The 12,542-nt window shown below is 46.1% G+C and overlaps 1 protein-coding gene across 3 annotated transcripts in view; it reads left to right on the forward strand.

The window, feature by feature from the left end:
- tiam1a (TIAM Rac1 associated GEF 1a) overlaps nt 1-12,542 on the forward strand; it is a 219,818-nt gene that overhangs the window by 55,930 nt on the left and 151,346 nt on the right. For all 3 annotated transcript variants that reach the window (XR_006833819.1, XM_046316758.1, XM_046316759.1), the window contains exon 4: nt 1,993-2,288. Coding sequence is in view for 2 of the 3 variants with exons in the window: in XM_046316758.1 (XP_046172714.1) it covers nt 1,993-2,288 (296 nt within the window). In the remaining variant the exon portion in view is untranslated. The remainder of the gene's footprint in view (nt 1-1,992; nt 2,289-12,542) is intronic.

The raw sequence follows: 12,542 nt of genomic DNA on the forward strand, positions 1-12,542 counted from the left end.
AGTGCTGTGCCATACATGACACTTTGTCAGAGGGTACCTGTCATACAAATGACTGCTGTTGTCACGGTAACTAACTGACTGTTAGTTAACATAAACATATTTAGCATCTCCAGGCCTCCATCCATACAAACCTTTGAAAAGTCAAATACTATCTATTTAATATACGCCATCAAAATAAATCAAATGATTTATTTTAGTCAGGTCTAAGAAGAACCACTTCCTCTCTGTTCCTTGCCTCAGGCTGCACACGCTGTTCTCTCATCAAGTGATGAGACTATTCATTCAGACTATCCTCAGTGTAATCTGGTCTTTACTAATATTCTCTCCCGTCAGACTATTCTCAATCTAATCTGGTCTTTACTAATATTCACTCCCATCAGACTATCCTCAGTGTAATCTGGTCTTTACTAATATGTGAAAGTAGTTTATATTTAAAAACCGTCCATTACTAAAAATGGGCAGGAACAGGAACAGGAACAGGGGGGGGGGAAAGACATGTAATCACACTGGAATAGTGAATAGAGGCTGTGCTACCCATATCAGAGCAGGTAGGATGCTATGGTGTCATATCAGAGCAGGTAGGATGCTACAGTGTCATATCAGAGCAGGTAGGATGCTATGGTGTCATAGCAGAGCAGGTAGGATGCTACAGTGTCATATCAGAGCAGGTAGGATGCTATGGTATCATATCAGAGCAGGTAGGATGCTACAGTGTCATATCAGAGCAGGTAGGATACTATGGTATCATATCAGAGCAGGTAGGATACTATGGTGTCATATCAGAGCAGGTAGGATACTACGGTGTCATATCAGAGCAGGTAGGATGCTACAGTGTCATATCAGAGCAGGTAGGATGCTACATTGTCATATCAGAGCAGGTAGGATACTACGGTGTCATATCAGAGCAGGTAGGATGCTACAGTGTCATATCAGAGCAGGTAGGATGCTACAGTGTCATATCAGAGCAGGTAGGATACTATGGTATCATATCAGAGCAGGTAGGATACTATGGTATCATATCAGAGCAGGTAGGATGCTACAGTGTCATATCAGAGCAGGTAGGATGCTATGGTGTCATATCAGAGCAGGTAGGATACTATGGTATCATATCAGAGCAGGTAGGATGCTACAGTGTCATATCAGAGCAGGTAGGATGCTACAGTGTCATATCAGTGCAGTGTGCTTCATAATAACAGCTCAGAAGTAAATCTAGTAGCTTTAGAAAGCTGGGATCCTCCTCGTTTTAGGGCCGTCCGGCATAATATGCTGTAGCTAAAGGCAATGTTATTTATTTACAATGACAGCCTACCGGGGAACAGTGGGTTAACTGCCTTGTTCAGGAGGCAGAACGACAGATGTTTACCTTGTACATTTACATTACATTTAAGTCATTTAGCAGACGCTCGTCAGCTCAGGGATTCGATCTACCCTCCACTCTAACCACTAGGCTACCTGCCCCCCCTCCACTCTAACCACTAGGCTACCTGCCCCCCCTCCACTCTAACCACTAGGCTACCTGCCTCCCCTCCACTCTAACCACTAGGCTACCTGCCCACCCTACACTCTAACCACTAGGCTACCTGCCACCCCTCCACTCTAACCACTAGGCTACCTGCCGCCCCTACACTCTAACCACTAGAGTACCTGCCACCCCTCCACTTTAACCACTAGGCTACCTGCCGGGACTCATTAATTATGTGGTCAAAAAAATTGTACTAGGCTCTTCAAAACTAAATAAAAATCTCCCCCCTCTCTCTTTCCCCTCTCTCTCACCCTCTCTCTCACCCTCTCTCTCCCCCTCTCTCTCTCACCCTCTCTCCCACCTCTCTCGCCTCTCTCTCTACCCTCTCTCTTTCTCCCCCTCTCTCCCCTCTCTCTCTTCTCCCTCTCCCCCTCTCTCTCTCCCCCTCTCTCTTCTCCCTCTCCCCCTCTCTCTCCCCCTCTCTCTTCTCCCTCTCCCCCACCCTCTCTCTCCCCCTCTCTCTCCCTCAGGTTCTGCAGAGAGAGCCTCATCACTAGACCACCTGTGCAGCGAGCGCAGCCAGCCGGTTCTGCGAGGAACACATAACCGCTACGCCAAGAACCACCGGGACGGGGAACTCACCACCCACAGAGGAAGGGATGGAGAGGGGGATGAAGGGCTGATCTCGCCCCAGGAGGAGGAGGGAAGCGGGTACGGGGCCTTCACGCTGCCCTGTCGGAGGTCCCACTGTCTGTCTGAAGGTCTGTCAGGACACCAGGTGGTACCGTGTCCGACTTTCCAGGGCCGAAGGGCACAGACGACACAGGTGAGGAGGAAACACTGGTCAAGTTACAACAAAGAGGGTGGGGAACCAAGAAGGCAATACGGTGTGCAACTGAGCACACCCAGCTAGTGTGAGCTAGCTTAGCATGGCTGCTAAGTGTGACGTGGTCTGCTATGGAAAAGGCTAACTCTACACCCAGCTAGCTTAGCATGGCTGCTAAGTGTGACGTGGTCTGCTATGGAAAAGGCTAACTCTACACCCAGCTAGCTTAGCATGGCTGCTAAGTGTGACGTGGTCTGCTATGGAAAAGGCTAACTCTACACCCAGCTAGTGTGAGCTAGCTTAGAATGGTTGCTAAGTGTGACGTGTTCTGCTATGGAAAAGGCTAACTCTACACCCAGCTAGCTTAGCATGGCTGCTAAGTGTGACGTGGTCTGCTATGGAAAAGGCTAACTCTACACCCAGATAGTGTGAGCTAGCTTAGCATGGCTGCTAAGTGTGACGTGGTCTGCTATGGAAAAGGCTAACTCTACACCCAGCTAGTGTGAGCTAGCTTAGAATGGTTGCTAAGTGTGACGTGGTCTGCTATGGAAAAGGCTAACTCTACACCCAGCTAGCTTAGCATGGCTGCTAAGTGTGACGTGGTCTGCTATGAAAAAGGCTAACTCTACACCCAGCTAGCTTAGCATGGCTGCTAAGTGTGATGTGGTCTGCTATGGAAAAGGCTAACTCTACACCCAGCTTGCTTAGCATGGCTGCTAAGTGTGACGTGGTCTGCTATGGAAAAGGCTAACTCTTCACCGTCTTAGTGATGTGTTCCCGAGTGGCGTAGTGGCCTAAGGCACTGCATTTCAGTGCCAGAGGCGCCACTACAGTCCCTGGTTTGAATTCTCTTTCTATCTCTCTCTCCCACCCTCTCTCTCTCCCCAATAATTGGTTCTTAACTGACCTGCCTAGTTAAATACATTTTTTTTGTCTTTGTCTGTACAGACTTGAAGGAATGGATGGGTAGGTAGGGGTGGGTGGGTGGATGGGTTGGTAGGGGTGGGTGGGTGGATGGGTTGGTAGGGGTGGGTGGGTGGATAAATGGAAGGGTGGATGGGTTGGTAGGGGTGGGTGGGTGGATGGGTAGGTAGGGGTGGGTGGGTGGATGGGTTGGTAGGGGTGGGTGGGTGGATGGGTTGGTAGGGGTGGGTGGGTGGATGGGTTGGTAGGGGTGGGTGGGTGGATGGGTTGGTAGGGGTGGGTGGGTGGATCGGTTGGTAGGGGTGGGTGGGTGGATGGGTTGGTAGGGGTGGGTGGGTGGATGGGTTGGTAGGGGTGGGTGGGTGGATGGGTTGGTAGGGGTGGGTGGGTGGATGGGTTGGTAGGGGTGGGTGGGTGGATGGGTTGGTAGGGGTGGGTGGGTGGATGGGTTGGTAGGGGTGGGTGGGTGGGTGGATGGGTTGGTAGGGGTGGGTGGATGGATGGGTTGGTAGGGGTGGGTGGGTGGATGGGTTGGTAGGGGTGGGTGGGTGGATGGGTTGGTAGGGGTGGGTGGGTGGATGGGTTGGTAGGGGTGGGTGGGTGGATGGGTTGGTAGGGGTGGGTGGATGGATGGGTTGGTAGGGGTGGGTGGGTGGATGGGTTGGTAGGGGTGGGTGGGTGGATGGGTTGGTAGGGGTGGGTGGGTGGATGGGTTGGTAGGGGTGGGTGGGTGGATAAATGGAAGGGTGGATGGGTTGGTAGGGGTGGGTGGATGGATGGGTTGGTAGGGGTGGGTGGATGGATGGGTTGGTAGGGGTGGGTGGGTGGGTGGATGGGTTGGTAGGGGTGGGTGGATGGATGGGTTGGTAGGGGTGGGTGGATGGATGGGTTGGTAGGGGTGGGTGGGTGGGTGGAAGGGTTGGTAGGGGTGGGTGGGTGGATGGGTTGGTAGGGGTGGGTGGATGGGTTGGTAGGGGTGGGTGGGTGGATGGGTTGGTAGGGGTGGGTGGGTGGATGGGTTGGTATGGGTGGGTGGATGGATGGGTTGGTAGGGGTGGGTGGGTGGATGGATGGGTGGGTGGGTGGGTGGGTGGGTGGGTGGGTGGGTGGATGGATGGGTGGGTGGGTGGATGGATGGGTGGGTGGATGGATGGATATATGTAAATGTGATAGATAAACATGTACACTTTGAAAGGAAGTGTGTCCAGAATAAAGGAAGACGAGTTGGTGTGTGTGTGTGTGTGTGTGTGTGTGTGTGTGTGTGTGTGTGTGTGTGTGTGTGTGTGTGTGTGTGTGTGTGTGTGTGTGTGTGTGTGTGTGTGTGTGTGTGTGTGTGTGTGTGTGTAGACAGGGAGAGACAGACATCATATAACAACAACTAACAACATGCTCCAGTTGACAGAATCCTTAGCAACCTGGAAGAGGGGAGCCGCACACACACACACACACACACACACACACACACACACACACACACACACACACACACACACACACACACACACACACACACACACACACACACACACACACACACACACACACACACACACACACACACACACACACACAGTAGAGTGGAACATACACTGACACAACTTAAGTGCTCATTATGTATGCGAGCAGTGAGACAGAGGCGGAGTTACGGAGGATAAAAATAGAAGACTGAAGACAAAGAAAGAGAAGTAGAACAGAGTGAGAGATCAGAGTGAGAGATCAGAGTGAGAGAACAGAATGAGAGATCAGAGTGAGAGATCAGAGTGAGAAAACAGAGTGAGAGATCAGAGTGAGAGATCAGAGTGAGAAAACAGAGTGAGAGATCAGAGTGAGAGATCAGAGTGAGAAAACAGAATGAGAGATCAGAGTGAGAGATCTCTCTCTCTCCTCTCTCTCTCCTCTCTCTCCTCTCTCTCTCCATCTCACACTCAAATCAATTAATTTCATTTCAATTCAATTCAAGGGGCTTTATTGGCATGGAAAACATATGATAACAATGCCAAAGTAAGTGAGGTAGATAATATATAAGTGAAATAAACAATACAAATTAACAGTAAACATTACACATACAGAAGTTCCACAAGAATAAAGACATTACAAATGTCATATTATATATATATATATATACAGTGTTGTAATGATGTACAAATGGTTAAAGTACAAAAGGGAAAATAAATAAACATAAATATGGTTTGTATTTACAATGGTGTTTGTTCTTCACTGGTTGACATTTTCTTGTGGCAACAGGTCACAAATCTTGCTGCTGTGATGGCACACTGTGGAATTTCACTCAGTAGATATGGGAGTTTATCAAAATTGGATTTGTTTTTAAATTCTTTGTGCATCTGTGTAATCTGTGGGAATTTATTTGTCTCTAATATGGTCATACATTTGGCAAGAGGTTAGGAAGTGCAGCTCAGTTTTCACCTCATTTTGTGGGCAGTGAGCACATAGCCTGTCTTCTCTTGAGAGCCATTACTGACTATGCGGCCTTTCTCAATAGCAAGGCTATGCTCACTGAGTCTGTACATAGTCAAGGATTTTCTTAAGTTTGGGTCAGTTACAGTGATCAGGTATTCTGCCACTGTGTACTCTCTGTTTAGGGCCAAATAGCATTCTAGTATGCTCTGTTTTGTTTGTTAATTCTTTCCAATGTGTGAAGTAATTATCATTTTGTTTTCTCATGATTTGATTGGGTCTGATTGGGTTGCTGTCCTGGAGAAGAGTCCCCTAAGCAGGCTGGCCTGGGGCTCTGTTCTCAAGCACAAACAGAGAGAGCCTGTGGGTGTGTGTTGTGCTTGTGAACAGAGCCCCAGGACCAGCCTGCTTAGGGGACTCTTCTCCAGGTTCATCTCTCTGTAGGTGATGGCTTTGTTATGGAAGGTTTGGGAATCGCTTCCTTTTAGGTGGTTATAGAATTGAACGGCTCTTTTCTGGATTTTGATCATTCGCGGGAATCGGCCTAATTCTGCTCTGCATGCATTATTTGGTGTTCTACGTTGTACATTGAGGATATTTTTGCAGAATTCTCAATTTGGTGTTTGTCCCATTTTGTGAATTCTTGGTTGGTGATCGGACCTCAGACCTCACAACCATGAAGGGCAATGGGTTCTATAACTGATTCAAGTATTTTTGCCAGATCCTAATTGGTATGTTGAATTTTATGTTCCTTTTGATGGCATAGAAGACCCTTCTTGCCTTGTCTCTCAGATCGTTCACATTTTTGTGGAAGTTACCTGTGGCGCTGATGTTTAGGCCAAGGTATGAATAGTTTTTTGTGTGCTCTAGGGCAATGATGTCTAGATGGAATTTGTATTTGTGGTCCTGGCAACTGGACTTTTTTTGGTACACCATTATTTTGGTCTTACTGAGATTTACTGTCAGGGCCCAGGTCTGGCAGAATATGTGTAGAATATCTAGGTGCTGCTGTAGGCCCTCCATGGTTGGGGATAGAAGCACCAGATCATCAGCAAACAGTAGACTTTTAACTTCAGATTCTATTAGGGAGAGGCCGGGTGCTGCAGACTTTTCTAGTGCCCTTGCCAATTCGTTGATATATAAGTTGAAGAGGGTGGGGCTTAAGCTGCATCCCTGTCTCACCCCACGGCCCTGTGGGAAGAAATTAGTTTTTTTTCCTATTTTGTATGTTGTATGTTTTACCCCCAACACCACTTTCCATAAATTCGTATAGCAGACCCTCATGCCAAATTGAGTCGAAGTGTAACGGTCTGAGTGTAGTGGGTGAGAAGACAGGCGCAGGAAGCAGAGAGTTCAGGGTAGTGCTATTTTAATGCACAAAGAAACGGCGAACATAAGCCAACCCCATGACAACACAGGCATGAACAAACAAACGCCCCAAACAGGGGGACTTAAACTGGGAAAAACCCACAAAATGGGAAAACACAAAACCCATAGACGTGCACACAAGTACACCAAACAGACGATCACAATAATTAATCCCGCACAAGGAACCAGGCGAGCCGGCTGACTGATAAAGCCTCACTACTATATTACCTAACTCAAAACAGGTGCACTCAGTAAACACATAAGGAGGGGGAGGAAATAATCAGTGGCAGCTAGTAGGCCGGCGACGACGACCGCCGAGCGCCACCCGAACGGGAAGGGGAGCCACCTCCGGTCGGAGTCGTGACACGAAGGCTTTTTTTAAATGAACATAGCACGAGAAGACTTTGCATTTGTTTTGTTTAGTTTATTTTTCAATTAGGATGTGCATACGTGGTCTGTTGTACAGTAATTTGGTAAAAAATTACTGTACTGACATTTGCTCAGTACATTGTTTTCACTGAGGAAATGTTCGAGTCTGCTGTTTATCATAATGCAGAGGATTTTCCCAAGGTTGCTGTTGACACATATCCCACGGTAGTTATTGGGGTCAAATTTGTCTCCACTTTTGTGGATTGGGGTAATCAGTCCTTGGTTCCAAATATTGGGGAAGATGCCAGAGCTAAGGATGATGTTAAAGAGTTTAACCAATTGGACTTTGTGGTCTGTATATTCATTTAATTTAGGATACCATCAGGGCTTTTTGGGTTGGAGGGTTTTTATTTTGTCCTGTAGTTCATTCAATGTAACTGGAGAATCCAGTGGGTTCTGGTAGTCTTTAATAGTTAATTCTAAGATTTGTATTTGATCATGTATATGTTTTTGCAATTTGTTCTTTGTTGAAGAGCCAAAAATATTGGAGAAGTGGTTTACACATACATCTCCATTTTGGATAGATAATTCTTCGTGTTGTTGTTTGTTTAGTGTTTTCCAATTTTCCCAGAAGTGGTTAGAGTCTATGGATTCTTCAATTGCATTGCGCTGATTTCTGACATGCTGTTCCTTCTTTTTCCGTAGTGTATTTCTGTATTGTTTTAGTGATTCACCATAGTGAAGGCGGAGATTCAGGTTTTCCGGGTCTCTATGTTTTTGGTTTTCAGGTTTCTCAATTTCTTTCTTAGATATTTGCATTCTTCATCAAACCATTTGTCATTATTGTTCATTTTCTTCGGTTTTCTATTTGAGATTTTTAGATTTGATAGGGAAGCTGAGAGGTCAAATATACTGTTAAGATTTTCTACTGCCAAGTTTACACCTTCACTATTACAGTGGAATGTTTTACCCAGGAAATTGTCTAAAAGGGATTGAATTTGCTGTTGCCTAATTGTTTTTTGGTAGGTTTCCAAACTGCATTCCTTCCATCTGTAGCATTTCTTAATGTTACTCAGTTCCTTTGGCTTTGATGCCTCATGATTGAGTATTGCTCTGTTCAAGTAGACTGTGGTTTTGCTGTGGTCTGATAGGGGTGTCAGTGGGCTGACTATGAATGCTCTGAGTCAGTGATAAAGTAGTCTACAGTACTACTGCCAAGAGATGAGCTATAGGTGTACCTACCATAGGAGTCCCCTCGAAGACTACCATTGACTATGTACATACCCAGAATGCCACAGAGCTGCAGGAGTTGTGATCCATTTTTGTTGGTTATGTTGTCATAGTTGTGCCTAAGGGGGCATATGGGGGAGGGAAAGAGGTCACCTCCAGGTAGTTGTTTATCCCCCCGTGTGCTGAGGGTGTCAGGTTCTTGTCCGGTTCTGGCATTTAGGTCGCCACAGACTAGTACATGTCCCTGGGCCTGGAAATGATTGATTTCCCCCTCCAGGATGGAGAAGCTGTCTTCATTAAAGTATGGGGATTATAGTGGGGGGGATATAGGTAGCACACAGGAGGACATTTTTCTCTGTTAAGATAATTTCCTTTTGAATTTCTAGCCAAATGTAAAATGTTCCTGTTTTGATTAATTTAATGGAGTTAGGGCTGCTCTATACCAAATTAGCATCCCCCCTGAGTCCCTTCCCTGTTTCACACCTGGTAGTGTGGTGGATGGGACTACCAGCTCTCTGTAACCTAGAGGGCAACCAGTGGGTCCGTCTCCTCTATACCACCCACCTGGTAGTATGGTGGATGGGACTACCAGCTCTCTGTAACCTAGAGGGTAACCAGTGGGTCCGTCTCCTCTATACCACCCACTTGGTAGTGTGGTGGATGGGACTACCAGCTCTCTGTAACCTAGAGGGTAACCAGTGGGTCCGTCTCCTCTATACCACCCACTTGGTAGTGTGGTGGATGGGACTACCAGCTCTCTGTAACCTAGAGGGTAACCAGTGGGTCCGTCTCCTCTATACCACCCACCTGGTAGTGTGGTGGATGGGACTACCAGCTCTCTGTAACCTAGAGGGCAACCAGTGGGTCCGTCTCCTCTATACCACCCACCTGGTAGTGTGGTGGATGGGACTACCAGCTCTCTGTAACCTAGAGGGTAACCAGTGGGTCCATGTCCTCTATACCACCCACCTGGTAGTGTGGTGGATGGGACTACCAGCTCTCTGTAACCTAGAGGGTAACCAGTGGGTCCGTCTCCTCTATACCACCCACCTGGTAGTGTGGTGGATGGGACTACCAGCTCTCTGTAACCTAGAGGGTAACCAGTGGGTCCATGTCCTCTATACCACCCACCTGGTAGTGTGGTGGATGGGACTACCAGCTCTCTGTAACCTAGAGGGCAACCAGTGGGTCCGTCTCCTCTATACCAAGTTTCTTTCAGGATGACAATGTCTGTATTACCGATTTCTTTGGTGAAGTCCGGGTTCCTGCTCTTTAGGCCAAAGGCAGATGACCTCAGGCCTTGGATATTCCAGGATCTCTCGTGTATAACAGTAATGATTGGAAGGTGATTATCTCTCAGAACCCCAAGGCCGTTGTTATGTTAATGAGATGAAGACTGAGGGACTGTGCTATACTGCTACCGTATACTGCATAGCTGCATCCCAAATGACACCCTATTCCCTGCAAAGTAGTGCACTATATATAGGGAATAGGGTGTCATAGGGCCCTGGCCTAAAGTAGTGCACTATATAGGGAATAGGGTACCATAGGGCTCTGGTCTAAAGTAGTGCACTATATAGGGAATAGGGTACCATAGGGCTCTGGTCTAAAGTATATATAGGGAATACATTGTAATTTGGGACAGACAGTACATCCAAGGTTGCTGTGTTTGCTGATTTACTTTGGAGACACATTTCCCAATTCAAGGTTTGCATGTATCCCTCTGGTGTCTGAGTTGACATACTTTAAGAAATGCCATTGGTTTGTGGATAAAAAGTTTAAGCTCTTTGATAGGCTGATGAAGAATTTGTTACAGGAAATAGTCACTGCCACCTGGTGTGGTTAGCATAGGGCTAACATGTGCCAGGTTATCGGATGGGACCAGCTACAATGTAGCGTTCTCTCACGTGACACCATATCAATGATTTTAATTGTCTGATGTTTAAACTTCATCTTTATCAGCTTTAATATAACAGATAAATTGTGGCTTCTATCAATGTAACTATTCTGCATCATTTCCATTCACCCATATATATTTTGGGGGGGTAAATATACAGTGGGGCAAAAAAGTATTTAGTCAGCCACCAATTGTGCAAGTCCTCCCACTTAAAAAGATGAGAGAGGCCTGTAATTTTCATCATAGGTACACTTCAACTATGGCTTCTGTCAATGTAACTATTTTGCATCATTTCCATTCACCCATATATATTTTTGGGGGGTAAATACATGTATTATTTCAAATTGATATTTTTAAAATATATTTTCTTTATTATTTTATTTTACTAATTGGGGTAAATGTCATGTTTGTGCTGTAATGAAATGTTCTATTCTAATAGTTTATACAGAATGTAAATTACAGATGAACACCTTTGCTAAGTGTATTATTATATTATATAATCTTTTCGAACAGCGGAGGTCTTTACGAACAGCGGGGGTCTTTATGAACAGCTGAGGTCTTTATGAACAGCTGAGGTCTTTACGAACAGCGGAGGTCTTGATGAACAGCTGAGGTCTTTACGAACAGCGGAGGTCTTGATGAACAGCTGAGGTCTTTATGAACAGCTGAGGTCTTTACGAACAGCGGAGGTCTTGATGAACAGCTGAGGTCTTTATGAACAGCTGAGGTCTTTACGAACAGCGGAGGTCTTTACGAACAGCGGAGGTCTTTATGAACAGCTGAGGTCTTTACGAACAGCGGAGCTCTTTACGAACAGCGGAGGTCTTTACGAACAGCTGAGGTCTTGATGAACAGCTTAGGTCTTGATGAACAGCTGAGGTCTTTACGAACAGCGGAGGTCTTTACGAACAGCGGAGGTCCTGATGAACAGCTGATGTCTTGATGAACAGCTGAGGTCTTGACGAACAGCTGAGGTCTTGATGAACAGCTGAGGTCTTGATGAACAGCTGAGGTCTTTATGAACAGCTGAGTAGCACATAACCCTGTGGCTCGTCAATAGCCTCTGTATCTCCTGATACAAACACTGTGACAATTGACAAACTGATGAACATACAAAGTCATAAGACAAGTACAACACACTTTTTAGAATACATACAGTATTTACAAATCAGACAATGGATAGGTGCTCTGAGTCCTTTAGTTACAAATGTCATTGGTAATGCTGGACAGCGCTGTCCAACTTAACAGTGTAAGAGCACACATTCCAACACATTCCCACCGCCTCGATTCGATCTTACGTAGCAACATTTGAAATTGTGTGTTGGTTTTTGAAAAATACGTTGGATAAAACCAGACAGAACTAGAAAATGGTTTATCAGACACTACAGTGGAGGAACCATGGGAAAGTAATTATGCTTTGATAGTTGACTAACTTGTAACCCCGCTTTTGAGAAAATGGCCTTTGAATGTATTGGCACACCTACGGGAGAGCTCTTCTTTGTCTATTCCCATTCAGCATCGTTCACACCCTCCTAAGCCTGAGCCCCACCCATCTCTTATTCACATGTGAGGTCATGTGCTCAACAGAGTGTAGTGTAGTAGTGTAGTAGTGTAGTGTAGTAGTGTAGTAGTGTAGTGTAGTAGTGTAGTGTAGTGTAGTAGTGTAGTAGTGTAGTGTAGTGTAGTGTAGTGTAGTGTAGTGTAGTGTAGTGTAGTGTAGTGTAGTGTAGTAGTGTAGTGTAGTGTAGTGTAGTGTAGTGTAGTGTCGTGTCGTGTCGTGTCGTGTCGTGTCGTGTCGTGTCGTGTCGTGTCGTGTCGTGTAGTAGTGTAGTGTAGTGTAGTGTAGTGTAGTGTAGTGTAGTGTAGTGTTGTGTAGTGTAGTGTAGTGTAGTGTAGTGTAGTGTAGTGTAGTGTAGTGTAGTGTAGTGTAGTGTAGTAGTGTAGTGTAGTGTAGTGTAGTGTAGTGTAGTGTAGTGTAGTGTAGTGTAGTAGTGTAGTGTAGTGTAGTGTAGTAGTGTAGTGTAGTAGTGTATTAGTGTAGTGTAGTGTAG

This window comes from Oncorhynchus gorbuscha, linkage group LG20, assembly GCF_021184085.1.
Source record: "Oncorhynchus gorbuscha isolate QuinsamMale2020 ecotype Even-year linkage group LG20, OgorEven_v1.0, whole genome shotgun sequence".
Classification (NCBI taxonomy): domain Eukaryota; kingdom Metazoa; phylum Chordata; class Actinopteri; order Salmoniformes; family Salmonidae; genus Oncorhynchus; species Oncorhynchus gorbuscha.